We start from the raw sequence: 26,119 nt of genomic DNA, 5'->3' as shown, positions 1-26,119 counted from the left end.
TTTTAATCTTAGTATCTTTTTAATATAAAATTACACTTGAGTATAAAAATACATCATTAGGCTATATAGCCAATACAGCACACACAAAAAAATTTAAGACTTAAGAGATTGATGAAATGGAAACAAGAATTGACTTAACGTCTAAGCTAGTAAGGGGGAAAAATGATTGAGGCAGAAATCTCCAGAAACAGAAGGGAAATGGGCAGAGTGGAGGGAGCCAGATGGGAGGGAGTTTACAAAATTCAGTAGAGATGACAAAGAGAGTTTTGTTACACAGGAGTGACTGGTGTTCAAACTCTGAGTGCTTGACAGTCAAAATGTTTATCACAGTTTCAGAATATGAACTACTTAAAAAATAACAACAAAGTAACAAAAGGAAAAACCCAGATGTCTTCCTTATTACAGTGTATATATTAAGAAAAAAAAAACCCAGAACAAAATACACCTCCAATTCCAGTAAATTAAGTCAAATCCTGATAAGTGCATAGTAAGGATTTAGTGACCTCCACCCATTCAAGAAGCTTTCTTACTGAGGTAATCTGAAGGGCCCCACACGCAAACTGACTTATTTGACCTCTACGAAGTTACATGTCATGCTTGATGGTGTTCACAAGAGGGCCTCTAAATTTTATATTTAATTCACAATAAAAAGGACATCTTAGAAAACTAGTCATTCATGTATCACTCTTTGAATGAAATAAAGGTTAATTCACAACTTTATACAGAAAAATACAAATACAATGCTCTAGGGGGAAAACCCCGTAGATAGGATTATGAACTTATTCCCAAGAGTGCATGTGAAAAATACCCACAAACGTACAGTACAGCAAGGTAAAACTAAAAAGCTAGAAACAGAGTTACATAAAAAACCTTATGGAAATTCCAAAGTTTAGGTTTCTTCGAGAAATGTAAAAATATCCAAGGTGACATCGCTTGGCCTAGGCATGTACTATGATAAAAGAACACTAGCAGGTCACAGCTTCTTGGTCATAGGACGTTTGCTTGATTCCCCAGCAGCTTGGTTTTGTTTGTTTGTTTGTTTGTTTGTTTTTAAAAGCTGTCATGTCCTAACACATCCACAGCAAGGAATACAAGGCCGTGGTAGGAAACCATTGGAGATTATGCTTTGGAGAGCAGCAGTTTGCTACGACTGTTCAGCTTTGTTTTGTTCAAGAAGAATTAATGAACTGCTTCGTAACATTATTCCACAAGGAAAACATCAGTTCCCAGACTACCGGTCTCGGGAAGAAATTTTAAAACACTGTATTTTAGGAATTGGAAGTTATACAAATAAATTCTTGTCTGATACAGATTGGATTCTTCCTTAAGAACAAAACAAAGCAAAAATGCATATAATTAAGCACTACAATTTCCCTTCCCGAACATTTTCCCTCTCCTAACACACTCTCATAAATGTCTTCAGAAATACTACGAGATTAAAAAGATATTGGGAGATCTATATTGGGGCTTTGCAAGAGCTGTGCCCCAAGAACACAGAGATGATTTCTCTAAGTACTCCGATTTTAAGTGATTTTAAAAAAATACATAATCCAAGTGTTATCGAGTGACAGTAGCTAATCAGCACTCTCTCAATGCATTTCTAAAAGGCACCAATCTAAGGAAATTTCGAAGTATTTAATACATTAAATGCAGACTCTCAAGCACCCAGTTACTGTGCATTTTCATTATTTTGCAGAAACTGGAGGTGTCAAGCAGCTTCTAAGATAACTTCTATATACACACTTTCATTTTACTCTTTTTCTTTAGTATTTGGGGAATCTTCTGTTTGGGAAAAAAATCTTTGTACAGCTAGTACGTGCTAAAAGAACATATATGACAAAAGATGACCATAAATATCGACTTATTCCTTTTTTGTAAATACTCCAAAGGTTTTTCTGAAAAAAAAAAAAGCCTGTACTTTTTATAATCTAAGTTCCATCTTGAAACTCAGAGTATATAGATTTTTGCTATATGTATATACATATAATTTTTTTCAGTCTCTTCTTTCTTTTTTCTACCTAAAGGGATTATTTGGGGAACCAAATGACAGACAATTGGGGAAATAAGTTGATGCCATCCCTGCTGTAACTTTCAAGAATGAAGGAACACAATGTCAAAAGACTACATGGTTTGGTGATCTGTGCACCAGGGACAAAAAGTTTTTCCAAAAAAATTAAAAGCAACTATCAACTTTACTAAGATACTCTTTTCAACCAATGAAAGTTGAAAATTGCTATTTCTTGTTTCTATTTGAATATAGTAATTTAATTCTCTCTGGAGGCTATAGTAAATTAGCTTAAAATCTCTTTTTGTTGATGTTTGCCTATTTTGGTTTTGTTCTGGAAGAAGGTTCCAAAGACTTAGGAGTCGTAGTTGCCAATAGTCACGAAAACACATTAATCACTGCAGTATTTCTTAATACGATCTGATAAGCCCACTAAATTGTTCCGATCTCTCATTTTAACTCTGTGCTCTTCTTGCACACATTTGACCACACTAACTGTTTCTCTTCACGAGTTAAACAACAACAAAAAAGTATGCTGTGTGTATATATGAGAGGGGACTTAAAAAGTTCCCAGAAAATTTTCACTTTTAATATTAAAAAAAATTGTCTACCGGCCTTACACGTAATATACATCTACAAATGCACACACAAATGCACATTCATAATGATTCGTAATACAATTGTTATTTGTTGTTCAATCTAAATCCTTGCAAATTTCTATTCTGTCCCTGCAGGAAATTCTCATCGAATGTTTCTTTTTGACAACTTGATGTCTCTTTCCCATCTACAGGTCACTTTTACTGTTTCAAAAAAGCCAGATTAGAATGACTTTTAAAAAGTGATTAATCACTATCCTAGAGAGAAAGGCAGCATACTTCTACTCTTAGGAAGAGCTAGAGCTAAAATTCTGGGGAAAATTAGGGCAAAGCAATGTGATGGATTTCTGGATTTTTGCCAAACTGGAAAACACAGGTAATAACCCATTTTTCTGCCCCTCAAAGAGTTCCTGTAATGTAAATTGTCAGCCAAATAAATGGGGCATACAAGTGTTATATAAAACTGGATTTATTTGGTGTCTGATCCTCATTTCTATTTTTAGGTGTCATCTCCTTGCATTATTTCCCTTTGTGAATAAGAAACGTATGAATACAGTCTTCAGAATTCCTCAGAAGAAGTACTAGGCCTACACATTGTTTTCTTCTTGTTTCTAAACCAGAGCTTTGCGTTGACCTTTTCCTCACTTACCCCACCCTGAGCTATTGCCACCTCTTTTTGTTCCTCTCATCATGTAGGGAAGAAAATACAAGTCTCTACCTGTAGCACACACACTCCCACAAGGATTCATCTCTTCGGTGTAAGCGTCCCAGAAGATGAACTCACTGAAGGAGAGTGGGCTGTGCTGTGCAGCTCTTGCCATCTGCCCTCATTCGGGCTCACCCCAGGGCAGGTGGACACAGGACAGGTCCTACACTGATGAGTGGAGCAGGGAGAGGGGGAGGGCGACTAAAGCAGCAACTCACAGACTGTTCCCAACAGGAATTCACACACAGTCAACGTTAGGAACACGGCGAAATGTTTCCTTAAATTCCCACAGAACACCGAATTACTGACCATAAATGATGTACCTTTCTTCCAAAGGGAAATATAGAAAAGCCCCAATTCTTACTGGAAAATGGTTAGAGGGTAGTTAGGGATGAATGATTCTCAAGCACATGCTTTATCACTGACCAGGTTAGATGTTCACAATCCTAAAGCATATAGAAAAACAAGCAAACAAACAAAAACACACCAGTAGATTTTCTGTTTACTGAGCGGTGCATTCTCATTGATTTAAATGAATCTTTCGGTTACTTTTCAATAAGAAAGACAGAGGTTGGAAACACAAATAAAAGAGCACTGAGTTGCCTTTTTCTTTTGGTGTAGCTCTAGCTACGCTCTTGCTCAGAAGTTGAATCAATAAGCAGATCCAGTAGACAAGAGTTCTACGCAATATAGGAGCTCTCCGTCCACAGCCTCGACCCTCGCTAATTCTCCCATCACACTGAATAAAGAAACAGTTTCAGCTTCCTGATGAAAGGTATTCTGGAGCAGTAAGGTTTCAGTATTCACAAATGGTGATCAGAGAAACCTGTCGCAGCCACGCCTGTGCTCTTGAAACGCCGGCCTTCTGACTGTGCCTCTCACACTGAGTCCAATTGGTACCACTCAGCTTCGCCCCTCCACTGCTGCTGGAGTGTGAAGATCACCAAAGCACCCACGTAAGGGAAATTAAAATGTGATGTGAAATATGGCCATATATGTCATGGATGGATTAAAATCGGAGGGCGGGCGGCGGGGAGAACAACCCTTGCACTGAGAAGTTGAGATTCACTTCTGAAAAGGAGTCCTATGCAGGTGAATTGTTTTAAAAGACCGATTTTCAGGACACACACAGTCACTCTTACTGGGGGTGATATACTCACATTCTAGACTCTAAGACGGCTAAAATAAACCTGTTTGTTTTTCTTTCCTTTTTTCTTTTAAAAGTCTGTCATCCGAGGTATGCTTCTTTAATAAGAAGCTCAATTTCCCTTGCACCCAAAGTGGTAACTCTCTTTCCTGACGAAATACTAGAATAAATAGCCCTAGTTCAATAACCTTACAGGATTCAAGTTACCACATTCAGGTCAAATTAGCAATTGTTCCAAGGAAATTCGGTTAAAAATGGGTCATAGCAACATTTTTCAAAACCTTCTACTCAAAGAGTAGAAGATGAATTGACGATGGAGCAAACACTAGGCGGTCACAGCTTGAACCCAGTGAAAAGAGAAATACCAGAGAACGGATTTCTAAGTGTGTTCCCCCTCCTGTTAGCCTAATTATATTTTTCTGCTGACTGGTTAACACTGATTAAATGCTGATAAAGTGACAATCATAAGCAGACGTTTAGACACACATATGGATACTATACTGTCATCACATTGTAACTTTAAACCAAAACAAGAAACGTTCCAAGCAAAGTTTTGAAAAGTAGAAATCCTGTCTGAAAACTACTGCCTGCCTCTTCCCACTCTTAGGCCGTATGTTATTCTGAAAACTAGATGAAGAATACTATCCATTCAAGGTGTTGAAAGTAAGGCTGCCAGGGTGTCTATAAAATGCCAGTCATCAAAACGATGGAAAAACAGTGCCTAAGTGTAGAAAAATAAGATCACAGGACCACAGGTGTATCGTAGGTGGCCCTCAATTGCCTGTAGTTGAAAAGTTTTGCTCTATGCTGCAGTGTGTATCACACCGCATTATAAATTCCATAGGCAAAGTAAACAAAGGACCCCAACAACTCATCCCCGGGGTTATTACCAAAAATAATGGTGTGTTTGATTTGTGTTCCATGACCTCTAGTGAGCAGAAACAGAACAAAAAGCTAAAAAAAAAAACAAAAAACAAGAAAGCTACATTTTGAAACAAATTCTTCTTCGAAGAGTCAATTTTCTAAAGCCATTTTAAACTGTGGAAGTCTTATCCAGAAAACTCTTAAAATTTCCTGGCTTCAATCATAGTCCCGAATATCAGTAGCAAATTAGAATCTCTCTTAGGTCAATCTCTATGAATTAAGTGATTTTTTTTCAAAGAGTGAACACATCTTATACCTATGTGCAAGAAAAATGGACAAGTTAGCAAGAAACAATACCCCCTGACCCTTCACCCTTCGGTGTCTTCCTCCTTGTAGTTAGGCAGAGCAAATGACACTGTGTCCACAAAATAAGAATTATTGACAGTAATAATATTAAAAAAAAGGTGTGTCAACATCGGGGGAGGTGGGATTGTAAGTGCAGTTATTTCTTCATGTGCAGTTCTTTACTTCATCGGGGTCCCCTTTGGAATGGAAAGGCCTAGTGGAATGTGTGCTCCCCTCGAACAATGTGTGATGAGAACTCGTAACGGTCCTGGCTTCGATAGCCACAGATGTTGCATTCCAGCGGGTCCCGGTAGCCATGGCAACCCATGTGAATGGTGTACATGACGTGGTCTAGGAAGAGGACTCGGCAGTGCTCGCACTTGAAGGCCCTAATCTGTTCCCCTTCTCCATTAAAGACCTTGTAGATGTCCTTCAGAGAGCCCTTAGGGGCCCTGGCGGCATCCAAAGCTTTGACATCCTCCTTCATGTAAGCTGGGCTTTGTTTCCTCTTGGGGTTTAAGGCAGGGTTTCCTTGGTAGGACTGGCGGTCTTCATGGCTGCTTTCTGAGTCAGTAGAATCCAGGCAGCTATTGCTGGGAGAGGCCTCTCTTTCCTGGGGTCGACTCTTTGGTCTGATGAGAGAGATAGGGCCATCCATGTTGTTGTCATGACTATCAGAGGTTTCCCTGCTAATGGGCCTTTCTATCCTATTTGGATGATAGACCTGAGTATAAGCTGAGCTTATAACTGGGGCCACCTCAGCGATTGTGCTTGGCGGGTGCTGCATCAGTGGGTGAAGGGCCTCAGCTCCAAGGTAGGTGATTGCATTGTTGATGGCTTGGTCCATCATATGAGACTGCATCAGCTCAGCCTCCTTCTCATATGTTAAGTTCATATCAAAGTGAAGATCTGGGTAGCTGAATCGCATGAGCTTCTCCCCTGAAAGGAAACAAGGGGAGAGAGGAAAGGAACACAGCAAAGTCAGTGAGTGAATTAAAGATGGAAAAGGTACAGCGTTCATCAACTTTCTAAAGCGTGATAGATTTTATTCTGCAGATCTAACATTTAAGCTCTTTAATTCTGCTGAAAAGCACAAATACATCTCATATGCAAAAAGGAGTAGACACAAGATTTCATTTGTTCTAAAGCTACCACGAGCGTACCTCTAACTTAAGGCTTCACGAGCGTACCTCTAACTTAAGGCTTCACGAGCGTACCTCTAACTTAAGGCTTCACGAGCGTACCTCTAACTTAAGGCTTCACGAGCGTACCTCTAACTTAAGGCTTCACGAGCGTACCTCTAACTTAAGGCTTCACGAGCGTACCTCTAACTTAAGGCTTCACGAGCGTACCTCTAACTTAAGGCTTCACGAGCGTACCTCTAACTTAAGGCTTCACGAGCGTACCTCTAACTTAAGGCTTCACGAGCGTACCTCTAACTTAAGGCTTCACGAGCGTACCTCTAACTTAAGGCTTCACGAGCGTACCTCTAACTTAAGGCTTCAGTGTGTTCTCATTTTCATTCTCTATGAGAATGTCCCCTTGTCATAACGCAGGGGCTGCTGGAGAAAGACCCTCCAGCTGAAAGTAAGTCCGGGACTATGCTTGTTTTAGAAGATGTTAGAAAAGAGTATCTAAGCTACACAGATCGTAAAAACAAGGGGATCACATTAGACCTTCTGCCACCTCACTGCTCTTTAGGGTTAATTTGGTTAATTATTTCCATAGTAGAAAAATAATTATAGAAAGGATACATATTATTCTGGACAATTTAAAAATATCATTATGAAAATACTTTTAAAAGTTGTAATGACCTGATACCCTGAATAAAATATAAGCAAAACCAAAAAACAACAAGAAAACTGTTGTAGAGCCGATCCTGTTAGCTGCTAGAAAGATTCATAAGCAGGAGGACAGGACTTGTTCACGAAATTATTTATACTTCAAAATTATTAAAAGTAGGAAATAGTGAGAAATAGAGGTCAGATAAAACAGGGCTTCATTCAACAGCTACAGACTCTAAATTTTATCCTGAGAGCAAAATGACGGAAGGGTTTTAAGCAGGAAAATATCCCGATTCCCTATTTCCTCAGTAGGAGAGGCTGGGGAGCTTTTGCACCTGTGATTCTAGTGACCTGCTCTCGGGTAGTGCCAGTCGAGACAGAGAAAAGTCAAAAGAAAGGAGGGGAAATTTCAATGGTAGGACTCGGTTTTAATTATCTGAACACAGAGAAATGAGAAAGAGAAAGGGGTTAAATGAAGCCCAAATTTCTGGCCTGGGAAAAAGAGCAGACAGCAATGAGATAGAAGCAATGAGGAACCCCATCTGAGAAATGCCATGGGTAACAGTCATGTCCAGGAAGGACATAGATACCCTCTTAAACTCAGGAGAGATCTAGTCTTGAGATGTAGCCATGAGCATTATCAGTTAATGGAAAGTAACTTTTGAGGCCATGGGAATAGACGATATGACCCATGTATAGGTAGGTATGAATTATGAAGAAAAGTGGAACACACAAGAATCTGAAAGAACAACAAGGTCCTATGCCTACCTGCAAGAGGGGCAAAAGGGGATCCTGCTTTGGGCCCCATGGACTTTGAGTCCTGGGATTTGCTTCTTAGGAAGTGAAGTGTCTATGAAGCCAAAGGTCATGGTTATTTGGAGTTCAGCTCCAAGATCCCAGAGCCCAAGACCCCGGAGTTCTTTGTCCAAATTCTAAGCCTGCTTCCAATCTCTTTGTGGGGACCATCCTCTGGAGTCTCAAATGTCCTGTGGAGTAGTCAAGGCATAGCCTTTCCTATGCTGTATATGTGCTTGCAATGTGAGAAGAATTTGAATGTGAACACCGGACTAAAGACACGTATGTGTGTGAGGCCCCTTTCCATCCCAGACAGAACAAAACCGGGCAAGGACAGGTCCGGCTTGCGGACCAATGGTGGGTTCTGCCTGTGCTACCAAGTTTGGGTGTCGAATGCCAAGGAATCAGAGAATTCTGTATTTGAAGCTTATGGTACAATATTAAAATACAAAAGCATATGATTGTCTACGCCTCCCTTGGTGTTTCTGACCCATTTATTTATACAACTGTAAAAGAAGACCGACGGACAAGAAGCAGATAGAAAACCTGGAAGAACTACAAGATCAATATAGAAACAACAACAGATAGTTTTTCAACAGGAAAGGGTTCCCCAAAGTGGCAAACACTGTCTAGGTATGACCTAATACACTGCCATCGAATCAATAACAACTCTACAGGACAAGGTTGAACTGCCTGCCCCCCGGGTGTCTAACCGTACCTGTTTATGGGAGCAGCACGCCTCAGCTTTCTCCCAGGCCTCTCCCTCTCACTGCCATCCAGTGAACGTGGAGCCCTGTAGGTGTTTGAGGCTGTAACTACTTACAGGAGCAGAAAGCCCAGTCTTCCTTCCACAGAGCTGTTGCTGGGTTTAAACTGCCAACCATGTGGACCACAGCCCAACTCGTAGCCAGTATGCCACCAGGACTCCTCTAAAAAGCGTCTAATGGTTATGGCACTACAGAAGCTGATTGTGACCTCGCTGAGAGGAGGAATATAGGGGAAAGGCCAGGTTTCTTGGAACTAGGCAGGAGGGAAAAGAAAGAAATTATAAAAATCAAGCCTAGAGAATTCTTTCAACAACTCTATCTTTGAGGGAGAAAAGAGATGTCAATGGAAATAGACATGGAGTTTCAGGAGAATTTTCTCCCCAATGAGGAGACTTTATATCATATTAAATTATGAAAGGAACATGCTAATAGAGGGGAGAGGGCGAGGAGCTACATGAAAAAGAGAGAGTGTACTAGTAAAAGAGGAGGAAAGAAAGGAAGATTTAAGAATAACTTTACGTATGTACTCGAGTATAAGCTGACCCAATTATCAGGCGAGACACCTAATTTTACCACAATAACGGCATTAAAAATGTGCTGAACACTCAGTTTCTACATGAGTCTATAGGGTATCTTAATCAGAAAGAGAGATGTTTTTATCAAGATAAGGAGGAAAGAAGAAAGTGTCCTTGGGGATGCCCGTTAGCATTATGAAATTGGTCTCAGTGTCCTGAACTGGTTTCAGTCAATGTTTGCTTGTTTATTTTCTTGTAGATCTAGATGTAAGATCACCAGGAAGTGAGCTATCATGTTTAAGAAGAAAAGAGACGATTTGAAATGAGCATGGTAGAGAGTAGGAGGGAGGATTCTCGGGCTGGATGGAAGCTATAACACTAGATGGTATGTATGGGCCAATTGGTCTTTAAGCCATTTACTCTTTTATTTACAGTGACAAAAATTGGTAAGTGTCAGATTTTTCTCTAAAAGTAGCACGCACGGAGCTCTGGATTTGAAGAAGCTATTTGGTCTGATTCATAAGAGAATGGAGTTTTGTCAGGAGAAGAGGAAAGAGAGACAAGAAAGACAAGGAGTCAAGAACAATGGCACGAAAGACAAAAGCAATTGACAATTAAATCTAAGCTGCACAGGAAAAGACAGGGGGCGGCATATCGTTCTATAATCAGTACAAGGGGGCATTTACCTAGAGAGCCTGGCGAGGTAGAACATTTATTTAACTGAGAGACATGGCAAGTGTATCAGATGCCAAATCTTCTGCTTATTATATGTTACAACTTGAGTGTGGAGACCAAAGAGGAAACTGACTGCCATTGAGTTGATGCCAACCCAATGCCACCCCATCGGTCAGGGGAGAACTGTCCCTGTGAGTACCCAAGACTGTGACTCTTTATGGGAATAGAAAGCCCTGCCTTTCTCCTGAGGAGTGGCTGGTGGTTTTGAACTGCTGACCTTGGGGATCGCAGCCCAGCACATACCTTCTATGCCACCAGGGACACTGACCGGAGGGAAATGACCGGAATTCTTGAAATTATGGTGTCATGTTTAAAATACGCTCATTTAACATTGCTCATGCTTTTTTCTAGGGAATTAACTCTTTGCAGCTCCAAGTCATGAGACATGCCAAAAATGTTCCAAAATGCAGAACCTTAGAAACTGAGACAACAGAAAGCATGATGATAATGTCTTCCACATTTTGCCAATGCCTAATTGAGGTACAGGCATTTAATGGAAATTCACCAAACAATGCCATTTTTAAATCACTGAACTGGAGACCCTAAAACAGCAGCCAGAGAGACAGACAGAGAAAGGAAGGAAGCACAGAAAGGAGGAAAGGGGAGGAGAATGACCCAGGGTCCACACAGAAGAATTTCAGATCTTGAGTATCCTACCAGGAATGTTTAACTGCCTTTGTATTAACTGTGAGCCGTAGAATCCTGAGATTCATAGACTCTTTCCATGATCTTTGTCATTAACTCCTCTAGCTACTTTTTAAGAAGACCTTTTGGTGAGTTCTTATCTCCTCAATTTTATAAGTAAGGTAAATGTCCTAACTCTTTCTTTCCTGAAATAACTAAATAACGTATTTCTTCCTTATCGCCATTCATCCATTTGAGAATGTCCCATAAAGCTCTTTTGACTATTTTCTCTCTCTGTGTCCTTTAAACAGCAAGAATGAATACATATTTATGTATATAATAAACAAGAATTCTCTATATTCACTTTATATGATACATTCCTTTAAAAATCATATGTTTTTGTATCCTCCGAGACAATTTAATACTTATAGTATGAACTCTGAATAATACGAGGTCCGACTATATCAAAGAGTAAGCTGTTCTATCAAAGAACTTAGAAATGAAAGAGGAAAGTCTAAATATATACTATGTAATCTTTTTCAAAACTATCAGCTTAAATGAAAACATGGTAGACCTACAGATCCACATGTAAGATATCCTTAATGTGACTTATTGCTTTGTGTTTCTAATGTAGAATTTTGAAAAGAAAAAAAACCAATTACGATTAGTGCTCTTCACTCTAGATCCAATACTAAGAGACCTATGCATAGTAACGAGTTAAAGATTTGATGCTAATGTAAATTTCAAAATGGAATACTAACTGTCCAATAAAAAGCAAAAACAGAACCAAAGTTGTTTCCATCAAGTTGATGGTGACTCATAGCAACCCGGCAGTAGAGCAGAGAACTGCCCCCATATGTTTCCCAGAGCTGTGTAATTCTCATGGAGACAAACTGCCGGCCCGTTCTCCTGGGGAGTGGGTGGTGGGTTAGAACAGCTGACCTTTTAGTTAGCAGCTGAGCATGTACCCAGTCAACAGACTATACCATTTCCAGTAAAAATTTATTATTTCAAAAGTAAATTAACATCTCATATTTACATGCCATTTTACTTTACATTAATTTCACTGCGAAATAAAATAGTGAGCTATTATTATTTCTCCTTTTATTTCTATTTCTTAGACCCATATGCTTAAATATGTGTGTGTGCAACTGTGTGTTTGTGTAAATGTGGTGCACATGGATTGGCAGAGAGTAAAAAAAAAAAAACAGAGAAAAGAGGCCAGTATTTAATCTGCGAGTGAGAACATATCCGGCATTTTTCTAAAAAGTGGGAGTATGCCTTTTGGTCATGAAAATTGCCTTTTAAAGAAATAAAAGCATTTTGAATGCTTACCCACAAACTTTTGTGGAGTGGAGCTTTTACGTTTCCCCATGTTCCCCGTGAACTTCTCTATGACAGCAGGTCTCTCGAAAGGCACCAGGGAAATATTGTTGTCCATAATAGGCTCTTGTTCCTTACAATCTTCCATAGGAGGTACTATATAAAACCATACAAAAACGCAGTCTGATGATTTCTTCAACATTTGGGAGGAGACATAGGTGCATTTGCCATCTCAATAGGAGCTACACAAACATTAAGCAAGTGTGCTTGAATAAAGCAAACAGAAAGCATAAAGTTTAGTGTGAAAAGCATACTCTCTAACTTTAAACTCACACCCGCGACTTGTTTTTATCCAGGTCTCTGTCAGATCAACGACACCAACTGTTCATCTTGCGTCTCATCTTATTTCTCTGAAGGTTTTTTTTCCCTCCTCTTTTAAATCAATACCATGGAGACTAAACTACTCTCCAGACTCTTGGAATTAACTTTTATAAACAATTTAAGAAAATCAACGTATTTTACAGGGACATGTAAGCAGACACACAGAATAACAGCACCGTATTTTAACCTGTTTTTTCCACCTAGGTACTTGCCTGCAGCACGTTTCCAATTTGATGAGCTGAATGAGCCGTTAGCCCCATTGCCAGTAGCTTAACTACCTGCACGAAGCAGCTGTCATGAAGGAGGTCCAATTCTGAACATGTCTGTGCATAGTAAACTGTGGCAGCTTTCTGATTGTGATTTATTTTGAAAAAAGCTCTTCAGCAGGGTAAGAGAATCCATTTCCAAATTGGCGCGTTGGCTCACTCAGCGACTGCCCTAATTCATTTGGAAGAAACTCTCCAAGGCGGTTCTCTCTCCCTCCCATTTCCCTAAGTGGCTATAGACTGATATGTTGGCTATCGACATTTGGGCATTACAAAGGAACTTTTGAAAGTTGTGTTTGAAAGGAAATAGTGTCAAAGGGCATTTAAGTAAAGCTAGAGCGACATATGCGACAGAACTGCTGAGCCGATTAAAAGCAGAGTTCGCCGTTGTTTCTTGATGGTTACTGCTTGCTGCAATTGCACTTGGAAACCGGAGGGCGCCCTAGCTTAGGGGTCAAATGCACCGCCAAAGGGTTTACGCTTCTCCCTCCACTTGGACAGACTATCCTGACTGTGGGACTAACAATGCAGTCGCATTCAGTAAGAGACCCTGCTGGCGGATGCTAAAAGAACACAAGAAAGCAAGGGAACAAAGTGAAGAAAATTCAGTGTCAATATGGGCTGATGATTTTGAAGAAATGAGAAATGACACCAGAACTTTCCCCCTCTACAGTGGACACATTTAAAATAATCATCTTCAGTCTCAGTTTTGATTAATCTGTTGTACTTTGTGGTTGGGCAGAAACACTTAATCTACAGCCTCCAGTGTGTAAGAGGCTCTTTGGCTATGAATGGGATCCGCATCAGGGATTCCCTGATTATATGATTTAAAACTGGGGAGAGAAATGTAAGATGAGGTTCAGAAATGAGGAAATGCCAGGTCACTCTCTATATGGAAATAAGCTATGGTATATTTAAGCAGAATAAGCAGACCTCTAGAGTATTATATACTCTCTTAGCAACTATATATATGGATGTATGTATAACATCTATAATAAATACTCAAAAATTTTGTGGGAAAATGGAATTAAAACATAATGGAAATTTTCCAAAAACTTTTTAAAGCTCCCATGTGTGTATTTATGTATAATCCAAATACAGATAAAGTAAAGTTATACAAATAAAGTCATATACATATATCCAAGCATATAAGTTAAGAAAAGTACATGGATTACTAAAAGAAATTCAAATAAGGGAGACAGGGTGGAATGGTGACATGGTGGTGATACAGCATAATGTAACTACATATAAAGTATTGTCAAAGCCTTATCTAACCTTTAACTTGTGTGGTGGATTCACAGAAAATATTATGAAAAATAACTATATAACTACAAAGAAACAAGCCACATATGGACCAATGCTGAAACTATATCACTGGCCAAGATCCAAAATGAAAAGAAAAAAAATGTTGGTGTTGATTTTGCTGAAAGACAGGTAAATTAATAGGGTTTGCCCCCAAAATGAATATACTAATTAGTTTTGAAATGAATAGTATAAAATTTGACAGTTGTACTTTAAGTATCTGCTTGAATTTTCATATTTGCACACATTCATAGTCAAAATGAAACCCGGGCATGAGATCTGCCCTGTACCACATCCACTCAACTCAGATTTGGCCCCAGTTCAATGAAGCGCATGTGAAATGAAAATATTGACTTCAACAGAGAGCTAGTGTAGCTTCTATTTTACAACAGGTCTCCTCCAGTCAAGAATTCATTCTGATGTTTACTATATCAGCAATAATTATAATATGTAACACATTAGCTATGTGCTAAGTACTTTGGGGGGCTTTATTTTAAGTTATTACATTAAATAATTTAATTAACCCCTGTAATAATTCCCAAGAGACAGTTATTACTATCATCTTTATTTTACAGGTGGACACACACAAACCCAGACACATGAAATTATTTCCTTAAGGCTAATACCTATTTAGAGCAATTGTCGGGATTGAGCCAGGTGGTATCGCCCCACAGCCCCACTAGTTATACTTTTCTTTCAGATGTAATTTGATGGTTGACTTTTGACAAACAAGTCTGACCTATTCACAAAGGAAGACCTGATAGCATTTTCTCATTTACCTAATTAAAATGAATTTTTTGAACTTTCATAAGTTATGGGAAACTCATGAAAATGTTTCTGAATATATATTGCTTAAAACTATATATATGTATATATTGGTTGACAAAAAGAACACAAGTTCTCTATTTAATTCAATAGTGAATTATCATATAGTCAGGTGTCTACCTAGTTTTTAAAAAAATACCAATATGCCAATGTCACTTGTTTGGGCAAGCATCAAAACCAAATGTCTTCTTTGATCTCATTTTAATGTTAGAGCCAAGATAAAAACTTCATCTTCCAAGAAAATGTAGTAACTCTCCAACAGAGGATACCTTTCATTTGGCTTCATGTCTCTAATCATTCTTGTGATGTTTGGACGAATAGCAATTATTCAGTGGGTACTTACTGTATGATTTCATGAAGGAGATTATGCTTAAGAAAGCACACTCCCATACTTGAATGATGAACTTCTGTTTCTCAAATGCTCCAGAGCACAAACTTAAGACGATGCATTCTTGTTTTAAAGCGAGACAGATTTTGGGTTCACACTTTCAATATGTCTTTAGCCTAGGTGTACGGCGGAGGAGGGATAGTAACAATTTGGCTTTTAAAGCTTTCATTAAGCTGAAAACACTTGAAAAATCAGCATACAGCTAACTTTCAAATAATGTAAATAGTCTGCCTTACAATGCAATTGAATATAGCTAAAGTTCTATAAAGTTCTACAACTGGGTGCCACAATTTCCCCTCCAAAGCCACATCGGCATTTACTAAGGGCTATTTATTCTTCCTCCCCAACTCTTGTGAAGGCTTCCTTCATCCTGGCCAATTATCTTCACGTTCTCCTTGGCATTCCCACTTCTAGTCTCTCTCTCACTGCCTGCTTCCACAGGCAGCCTTCTATCCTTTATTGTACAGTGCCGACGTTTTCCTGTAGAAGACACAAATTATTCTTCCTACGTTCAATGCTGATGTGCTTTCATACCCGAAAACCTTTGTGGAAGGTAACTTCTCTGCTTGGAGAGCACACTTTCTGTTTCCTGTCCCCTTCTATGCTGTGTTTACTCGTCCCTAATGCTTTGGTCAACACTAAGACACATTGAAAAGCTACTTTTAACTTCTTTAGATATGGGTAAAACTGTTTCATTTTATTTCCCTCTTGAAATATAATTACTTCACACCAGACAATAACATACATTTATAAAAGAAATTATATTTATTTATCTTTATATACCATATTATTCAGTAGAATTTGGTAAATATTTTATAGAAGTGGACAAAAGGATGCTTCTTGAACAAAGTGAAGGAATAACTTTTTAAATACAGTTCTTTGTTCACTAGAAGAGACATGTTCTGGAAAGAGGCTAAGAAATATAGCTTTGTTAGATTTTTTTTTTTTAAGTGAGAATAGTAATCAGTTTCAAAGAGCTAATAGCAACTCTAGAGGTGGCGACCCCTATACCTAGTACTAAAATTCAAAAGAAAAATCTCAAGATGCAGCAAGATAGGAAGAGAAGGCAAAGGAAAACTTTGAATTATGTTGTGGCTCTGTTTTGAAGGATACACATACCAATATATGTATATCAGGAAGGGTAATAATAAACTCAATTAGAATTCTATGTATATATTTTGCTATTATGGCAGTTAGCAATTCCTAACTCATAAAGCCAATTTCCCTGGAATAATGTAAACAAAGGGGAAATTGAGAATCATTTCAAGGTATTGTTACAGTACCACTAGGAATAAAAGTATAGAGTGAAAACGGATTAATAAAATTTATGTAATTATAACCAGATATTTAAGAACTGATTTTGGTCCTACAAATGATATCAAGACCTGCTCTGACCCCTACTCTTTGGCTTGTCCTGTGCCCTTCATTCCAGCATCTTGCACTGCTTCTCCCCACTAAATATCAAGTTCAGGACCACTGTGTGATGGATCAATGCTGTCGAAGACTAAGCAGTCTGGGAAATGGGGCCACAATTGTTTAGAGGACATGTCTTCCCCACTCTACTAAAATATGCACATTCTTTCATATTTATCTACTTGTTCCTCACTTAGTCTCTAAGTGGCAAACTGGGTTTTAAATGGTTATGTGCTTACTGTAATCATGAACATACATACACCTTTATTTCCTGAAACATTATAAATACTTTTAGGAGAAACTCTTTTATTCATCTGTGTATGAATCACAGAGCTCCAAAATTCACTGTGACTAGAAAATGATTTCACCAATGGATTTGCATATTATCTTCCCAAATGGGAAAGCATGACAAGGGAAAACTGGTAGTATTTGCCTAACGTGTCTTTGGAAAGCTTTAGCATGCTTTAAAACCTCCCTTAGCTCCCTGACTCAAGTCAACCCTAAAACCAACAGTAATCAAAACTAGTATGCATAATAGAAAACAAAAACAAAACAGAAAAAACATAGCAAAACAGTGTGCGGCAGACCGTTCAACCCATGAAACGTTCCTTATGCCTATCGGAATCCAGATAAAGTGGAACTTACTTTTTTACTAGAATAATTTTGTTTTAATATATCATATCTTTTTCGTTTATGTTATTCAAATTCTAATTCTGCTATGGTAAACCTCAAAAAGTCCTTTGCTGAAAAGAACTAATAGTTCAATGGTTTCTCAGTAAGTCAGAAGAGAAGTAAAGGAAGCCAAACAATTCACAAGATAAACATTTATCTAATAGTTATTTAAATTCTGATAAGAAACAACATCGTAGGAGATGCTATATTGATTGTTGCTGAACAATGAATGGCCTTAAATGTAAATAATCATAAGCATTTAGGGGCAACTGTTGCCCATGCAACCACATTTTATGTTCACAGCAACCTATGGGCGGCACAGTCAGTCACACTAGTTGACCTGGACAGGGCACATTTGTTCGATTTCAAGATTACCATTCGAAACTCTATATTCTATCTCCTATGCTACCGTAGTGCACACTTCCAATATCCGATTTCTTCAAAAACACAGGTTTTCAAAAATGTTAGCACATGAAGTCAATAATAGAGACATAAATAGACTGAATTACAACAAATTAATATTATTTAAATTATATGAACTGTCTTTCAATACAAGGACATGTTTCCATTATTTAGGATAATGAAATATTTTTTTAAAAACCAACTCAAAAACAAGCCAGCATTAGCTTCTTAATAAACACAGCTTCACAATATGTACTATATTGAAAAAGAAGAAAATCACAACTTTTAAACAGACAAAATTAGACCAAAAAATCTTTGAGCTGGTTATGTCATTAAATTGATCTAAATTTACAAGTGATTATCATAATCCCTAAATCCTTTGCACCTTGATTGAGAAATGCTGTAAGTGTACAGACTTGTTTAGGTCTTTACGTACATTGTTTTAATAATAAAGTCAATCAATATAAATATAATTAATAGGATAAGACAGAATCCTTAAGTCTCATGAATTAAATACATCAGATTTGCTACATGCCTGATTGTACTAAAACTAATTTTGTGAGACAGCGAATTATAATAACTTTTAGGGGCTGCCTCCCTAAGAGCCACTGTGCAGGGTGGAAATGAGGATGTTTTGCTTGGGTCTTATTCCTTTTCTTTTGGGGAATGGAAACAGTGGTCATGTCTAATTTTAGTGTAGGTCATTTCCCATGTTTGTAGAAAGCAAGTCCTTAATTTTACAATAAATCCAAGGGTGATTGGAGAAATTTAAAACTTCTATCACTGATTAAGAATTATGAAACAGTATGCAAATAATTCATTCTTTTCAGAAATCTATTAGACTTACGTGGAATTATCTCTAACATTTTAGGTACAGCTAATGAAAAAGAAGGGTCAACAGCAGCTCCCATTGTTGCATTCAGGGCTAGCTACCATTTCTTATAATAATACTCAATATGACTTATCAGGAATACACCTGGACCATCACAAAACTCAACATAGCTTGCTTGCAAGGTATCACAAAGGTCAATTCTTTTAAAATGTGTAAAATCATTCCACACAAAATTAACGTGGTCTAAAAATGTCTTAAATGGAGCCATATTTCATCTGTTGTTTTTGAGCAGTGGAAGGAACTATTTAACTCACAAAGCTTCACAACAGCAGTCTCAGAGCTGAATGAAAATGACAGATGCCATTTCTACCCACCATGGTGACTCATGACCTGGCCCGCAGCCTCCATGCTAACGTTCTGCAGATAGTTGTGGCAACGTTCCTTGTGCTCCTCCAGGGAACTGCGCTGCTTGTAGCTTCGTCCACAGTAGTTGCACTTGTGAGGTTTACCCACTGTGAAGAGAATGCAGGATCAGTATGCTGTCAGACTCAGCCCCCGCATAAGCACAGGCCAGTGCTGGCGCGCTAGGAGAAAGGAGTTAGAAGCTTTTTGGACTTTTATGTCTTTCCTTCTCCACACTGTGACTTAGGCAAGAAAAGACAATCGGTTTCTACCAGGGCTGAAACGTGGCAAGGAGACAGGCAGATCATACCTCTGGTGATAGAGAAAATACGGAATCAAGTTCACGCTCTGACTGTATCACAGCCTATTGCGGCGATGAGCCTCCAGCTTTAAATTTTGTTGACTTCACACTAGCATTTACTCTTACACGATTACATCTCCCAACTTTGACTCATTGAAAAGACAAATTAGGAGTGGCCTAGGTACAGGATGAGAATGAGTTTTGGCGATGGGGGTTGGGGAAAGGGTAGAGGACAGTCAGGAAATTTTACTGAAAATAACCAAAATGTCCTAACTTGAAATTTCACAGTTCAATCAAATTCATGGGTACCAAGAAGAATGAGAAAGAACGCAAGTGATGAGAAAAAGTACACATAAAAGCAGAGCGTTTCCTCTTTCTTTCCGCTTCAGTAGAAACTATTCACACTTGCAAAACCTGCGGCAGATCTAAGTGTATTCTCTGTCGTCAGCAGTGCTCTTATAATACCAAGAATTAACCTACATGGCGCTTTGAGGCAGGATTATTAACAGTAACCACGACGCCCAAACATATTTAATTACACAGTGGTGGTAATATTTTCCAACACATCTCACATTCAGGAAATGAATTAATCTTAATAGCCAGAGAGCCATTATCTCTGTCCACCTGGTAAAACAATAGGATGATCACATAAGAAACTTGAAAAAGTAATCAACAAACAAAAGAGAAATATGATCTTTATGAAGGAAGCCTGTGCTACTGTCTGCCCGTGGCGGCGCTGTGGTTCACACCCACCAGCTGCTCTGTGGGAGAAAGATGCCTATTCCCACCAAGATGTGCAGTCTCGCAAAACCTGTCTGGGGTTGCTGAGTCAGAATCGACTCAAGCACAGCGAATTTTGTATTTATACATGTGGACCCTTGCTTTTGAATGGAGGCAGAACAACATAAAATGTCAGGTGGTCTTACCCAAAGCCTCAGTAGTACAGCACAGGATTAGGTTCATGACTCTCAATTGACTCCCACCGGGATCATTTCATTTTGTTCAAGGACAAAACAGTCCACCCCTTTTCACAGCCTAAGACAGCATCCCCATCTCCAGCCACCTTCCAAACCCCACGCTCGTGCCATGGTCCCAAGAGAGACGGAAACAGAGAACCCAAGCAAGGTGTTCATAGTTGCACAAAAGTTTCCCTATGTTAATGTATAAAACAAAACAACATTTTAAAAACCTCACTATTTCATAGTTTTTTTTAAAACACCTTTCAGAAAAAGGTTTTTAGAACATGGTAAGTCACTTTTAAAAAGACAAAACAAAGTAACTTTTTTGAGTTTTTAGAACGAAGTATTTCTGGGAAGTCCAAACTAGGCAGCCACGTGCAGCATGTATTTCCTTATGTAAGAGCATGAAAGAGTAAAAGAAAATCCTTTTTCTCAAAAATACTTAGTATGTCTGACTTAGCACTGCGTCGGACTTGAGTGCTGTAGAAGAAGGCTTGGGTGCGTATGGACTACAAACCCTGCTGTAGATATGGCCATGTCTGAATTTTGGATTATTTTCTTATCTTTGTAAAAATAATAAATTTGCATTAAGCAAGTCAATTTATTTTTATTAAACACTTAATATTAGCTAACTGTCCCTGTAAATAGTTCAGTCCTCTCCCCTTCTTCCCTGGTAACAGTCTGTCACATAGTATTGCACATTACTTCTATTTCACTGTGAACTTCGCCATCTACACTTTCTTCCTCATTTATCGATAAGCAATCTCTGTGCCCTCCATATGTAATGAAACCATGGTTTCCTTCAGGTCCCATTGCCTCACAAGCTTCAAAAAACTCTGACTCATCTGATAAGGAGGAAAATGGTGTACTTCTTACTGCTTTTAACTCACTACTTCACTAGCTTCATTTCTGAAGTCTATCCTACCTGCTTTACTTTAGCTATTTTCAATTTTTAAACACCATTGGACAGGAGGGTCTGTCTGAGATAAGAACATTTGGCTAGTTTGAAGAAGCAGACGTTTGTGAGACTCTTAGTTTCTAAACTGGACATTCAGCACCCTATATAATCTGACCTGACAGCCTTGATCTCATCTTCTATCCCAGATTCTGGCCCAAATTACCTTGCACATCTATACATTTGACTCTGGCTTCTTTCTGGAATGGCTTAATCCAATTTCTACCTTTTGAAGTCCTACCCGTCTTACCACCTCCTTGGCTCCATTCCAGCTAAACACAAGCTTTTCACCTAAAAAGCCATGGACTCTACTCTCCCGCTTAAGACCGTTATTCCGTTCCAACTCATATTATTTGTGGTCATTGTGCATTCATTTTACTTCAAATATTATACGTTCCTCCTCGAGAAATAAGAACAAAGTACAATTTCTCTTTTTTAACCCCAAAGGGTTCATCTTATTCATAGGAAGAATTAAAATGGAGTTTTCAAGAATAAATGCATTTCTTCTTTCAATATTTTTCCCAGGTTAAAAAAGTTTTTCTAATTATAAAAACAATAAATCCATGCAAAAATGTGGGAAAAAAAACAATTTCCAAAAGTTACAGCCACAATAATATCATTTGGAGATACATATCTTTTTAAAATTTCTTTACTATCTTCTTATATTTTTCTATTTGTTTATAAAGTGGGATTAAGTGGTTGCTGCGATACAGAGCCAGCAATGTGGAACAGAAAATGAAGGTGGCAGTCTTCAATCTGATTCCAAATTTGAAAGTTATGCAATGCCCAATAAGGTATATACTTTCATTATTAAATAGTGCTTAAGAATGAAATTAAACGATATATTTTACTTTCAATTCATGTTTATATATTTTCCCAATGTTTTACCCGTTGTTTTACCAAGTTTCTGAACTTACCAAATAAATACATGAAACTTTTTATTCTTTTTGCCCCAAAGACACTGTGGGGGGGGGGAGGGGGGAGGAAATAGTCCACTCAGGATCTTTTGAACCAAGAAAGACTGGAAACCTCTGGTCATGAAAATATAACTTGAGTTTTTCTAAAATTTGGATTCATGATAAGCATTATACAAATACCACATTTATTAGACATTTGTATGCCACCCTTTCAAATTATCCAATAATTTGCCTATTTATCAATTACGATGTTAATGCTATTATCTGTCCCAACAATTTGATCAACTTATACACATATTAATGCTAAGAACCACTTGACTATTCCATGTACTTAAAATACTATTATTATTTAATGCTTAATTTTATTGCAGCATAATAGGAAGCGTTTACCAATGGTGGGAGAGAGAATGTAGACTATTCAAACAAGTTTTGGGAAACAGTCCATTTATTGTGATTTCTTAGATGTTCACAATGTACATGAGCATGTAAATACTTCTTTTTGGTTTTTAGATGAACAAGCCAAACAAATGAGTGTGCAAAATCTGTTTGATCCCATGTATACCCAAATTATTTTTAATACAGAATTAGTTTTTCCATTTAACCAATCCTTAGGTAAGATTCTTCTAATAGTCCAGCTTCTCTAATTATTTGCTCAGCATACAGACTGAACAAGTGTGATGGAAGGATACAGCTCTGAAACACCTTTTCTGATTTTAAACCACACAGTATTTATGTTAGACAGGATTCTCTAGAGAGACAAATCAGACTGCTAGTAATTATATATATATATAATTACATATATATATATTTATAAAGGGATAGATATATAACACAAGAAATGAACTGTTAAATTATATACAGATAGATATGTAATACAAGAAATGAACAGTTTAATTATAAATCAGTACAAATGGCTCAGTGCAACTCACTCCCATGAGAGGGTTGTGAGACACTGGCAGTCCTTCAAGTCTTGAGGGCCACCAGTTAGTCCTCTGAAGAGAGAGCTAGGCTATCTTAGCACAGGTAGCAAACAGCAAGGCAGGTCACCAACAGTCAACCAGGTCACCAACTGTCAGTCCCCAGCTCCAGAGATGTACATACCAATCGTGAGGTCTTAAAGGGACCTCAACTTACAGTGACACAGTTCACAGGCTAGACATCCCACAGGTAGTGTAGCCTGTAAATTGAGCCACAGAACAAGCAAGGCAGCCGCACACTGGTCCGATGATCAGAGAGAGAGACTAGAACGGCGAGGCTCACAGAGCCATTTATCTCTCCGCCCATCAATTAATCCCACTTGTGTTTACTCCACCCATCAATTAATCCCACTTGTGTTTATCGGCCAGGCTGGCACAATAAACTATGTATCTCAATCCATCCCTTGACAACCTGGCACCTGTACACAATTCTTTAGCCATATATTATAATTTCTGGACATTGATGAAATCACACATATTTATCATTAATCACCTATAATACATATAAATGAAAACACACTGAGTCCAATTGTATCTGATATATCATAACTGAACAAAGGAAAGATAAGCAATAAGCACATAAAAAGAAAATACATTGACAACTACAAACCTAGCTTTAGCAATTGATCACGTGGTTGATAGGTAGAACTACCTTCCTCTACTACCCATTCTGCATTACCTTTGCCCTCAGCAAGCACCTCAGTTGGCTGTGGTTTTGTGCCTGGTGGGGCGACCCAGACCTTCATTCCTGAGGGGTCTGGGTCATTATAAGTCCTGGCAGGATTAGGTTGCTCTAATTTATCATTTACTTTAATCACAGGGTATGGTAGCACTAAGAGTCGGCCTATGGGGTCTCCTAGATTCCAGACATATTCTTCTTTACCTCCGTTATGTAGCACCAGTCCAATTTCTCCTTGGTAATCAGGATCAAGCACACCACACCACTCAGTACAGTGACACCCTTCCTGACCTGTTGATCCAAAGGCATGAGAAGTCCAAAGTGCCCAGGGGGCATTCTCAGCTGCCAGTTCAGTGGAATACGTGCTGTGCTTCCAGGTGGGAGAGTTCCTTCCTTTGGGACGAGGACCCCAGGCCTGAGGAACACAGGGTTGCTGGGAGAGGAAGCAAAAATGCTGCAAGGGGATCACTAGGAGTAATTGTGAGTGGTACCACTCCAGCTTCCACCCCTTGGTTCCTAGACTCATGAATTCTGGCTATTGGAGACACATCACACCATATGTTGGCTGCTGGTTTAGGGTGTATACAGCTTCCTGGAGAACATTGCCCCAGCTCCACAAGTTGTTGCCACCTAGTTGGCGCCGTAATTGTGTCTTTAGGAGCCCATTCCATTGTTCTATCAAGCCAGCAGCTTCAGGATGATGAGGAACATGATACGACCAGTGGATTCCATGGGAATGGGCCCACTGTCACACTGCACTTGCTGTCAAGTGAGTTCCTTGATCTGAAGCAATGCTATGTGGGATACCATCCCAGTGGATGAGGCATTCTGTAAGCCCACAAATAGTAGTTTTGGCAGAAGCATCACGTGCAGGGAAGGCAAATCCATATCCAGAACAGGTGTCTATTACAGTAAGAACAAAATGCTGTCCCCTCCATGATGGAAGCGGTCCTATGAAATCAACCTGCCACCAAGTTACTGGTTGATCTCCCCAAGGAATGGTCCCTTATCTTGGATTTAATGTTGGTTTCTGCTGCTGGCAAATGGGGCGCTCAGCAGTGGCAGTGGCCAAGTCAGCGTTGGTGAGTGGAAGTCCATGTTGCTGTGCCCATGCATAAGCTCCATCCCTGTCACCACGTCCACTTTGTTCATGTGCCCATTGGGCGATAACAGGAGTAGTGAGGAAAGAGGAGGACCAGTCTCCACAGAGCGTGTCATCTTTTCCACTTAATTATTAAAGTCCTCCTCTTCAGAGGTAATCCTTTGGTGAGTGTTCACATGGGATACAATTACCTTTACTTTCTTTGCCCATTCAGAGAGGTCTGTTCACATACCTCTTCCCCACACCTCCTTGTCACCAATTTTCCAATCATGGTCCTTCCAATTCCCTGACAATCCAGCCAAGCCATTAGCCACAGCCCATGAATCAGTATATAATCTCACATCTGGCCATTTTTCCTTATAAGCAAACTGAACTGCCAGGTGCACTGCTTGAAGTTCTGCCCATTGGGAAGATTTCCCTTCACCACTGTCCTTTAGGGAGATCCCAGAAAGGGGCTGTAGTGCTGCTGCTGTCCACTTACGAGTGGCACCTGCATATCGTGCAGCATGACTTTTCTGGTCTTCACTTAAAGTATGGTAAGGAACTCCCCAGGAGGCCATAGGTGCAGACTGGGAGAAAGGAGGCAATGTGACAGGAGTGGAGACTGTGGGGCATTTGGGCCACTTCTTCATGCAGCTTACTTGTTCCTTCAGGTCCTGCTTTGGCCCGATCTCGTATATACCACTTCCATTTAACAATGGAGTGTTGCTGCGCACGTTCAACTTTATGATTCCGTGGGTCAGACAATACCCAGTTCATGATAGGTAGTTCAGGCCTCATGGTGACTTGGTGGCCCATGGTGAGGCGTTCAGTCTCCACCAAGGCCCAGTAATAGGCCAACAGCTATTTTTCAAAGGGGGAGTTGTTGTCTGCAGAGGATGGCAGGACTTTACTCCAAAATCCCAGTGGTCCACATTGTGATTCACCAATAGGGGTCTGCCAAAGACTCCACACTGCATCTTTATCTACAACTGACACCTCTAGCATCATTGGGTCAGCTGGATCATATGGTCCCAGTGGCAAAGCAGCTTGCATGACAGCCTGAACCTGTTGAAGAGCCCTACTCTGGGCCCTACTCAATATTGAAGGCTTTTTGTGTCACTTGATTAATAGGTCGAAGTAGAACATCCAAGTGAGGGA

General features: G+C 39.2%; 1 protein-coding gene across 7 annotated transcripts in view; it reads right to left on the bottom strand.

Moving 5' to 3' along the window:
- Positions 1–1,094: 1,094 nt before the first annotated feature.
- IKZF2 (IKAROS family zinc finger 2) overlaps positions 1,095–26,119 on the bottom strand; it is a 163,138-nt gene continuing 138,113 nt past the window's right edge. For all 7 annotated transcript variants that reach the window (XM_075530307.1, XM_075530305.1, XM_075530304.1 and 4 more), the window contains 3 exons: positions 19,062–19,199; positions 12,219–12,362; positions 1,095–6,602 (listed from right to left, as the gene is read on the bottom strand). In XM_075530307.1, coding sequence (XP_075386422.1) covers positions 5,878–6,602; positions 12,219–12,362; positions 19,062–19,199 — 1,007 coding nt within the window. In that variant the 3' untranslated portion in view covers positions 1,095–5,877. The remainder of the gene's footprint in view (positions 6,603–12,218; positions 12,363–19,061; positions 19,200–26,119) is intronic.

The sequence above is a fragment of the Tenrec ecaudatus genome, chromosome 13, assembly GCF_050624435.1.
Source record: "Tenrec ecaudatus isolate mTenEca1 chromosome 13, mTenEca1.hap1, whole genome shotgun sequence".
Lineage (NCBI taxonomy): Eukaryota > Metazoa > Chordata > Mammalia > Afrosoricida > Tenrecidae > Tenrec > Tenrec ecaudatus.
Note: the sequence above shows the minus strand (reverse complement) of the source record. Positions and strands in the feature narration are given on the sequence as shown.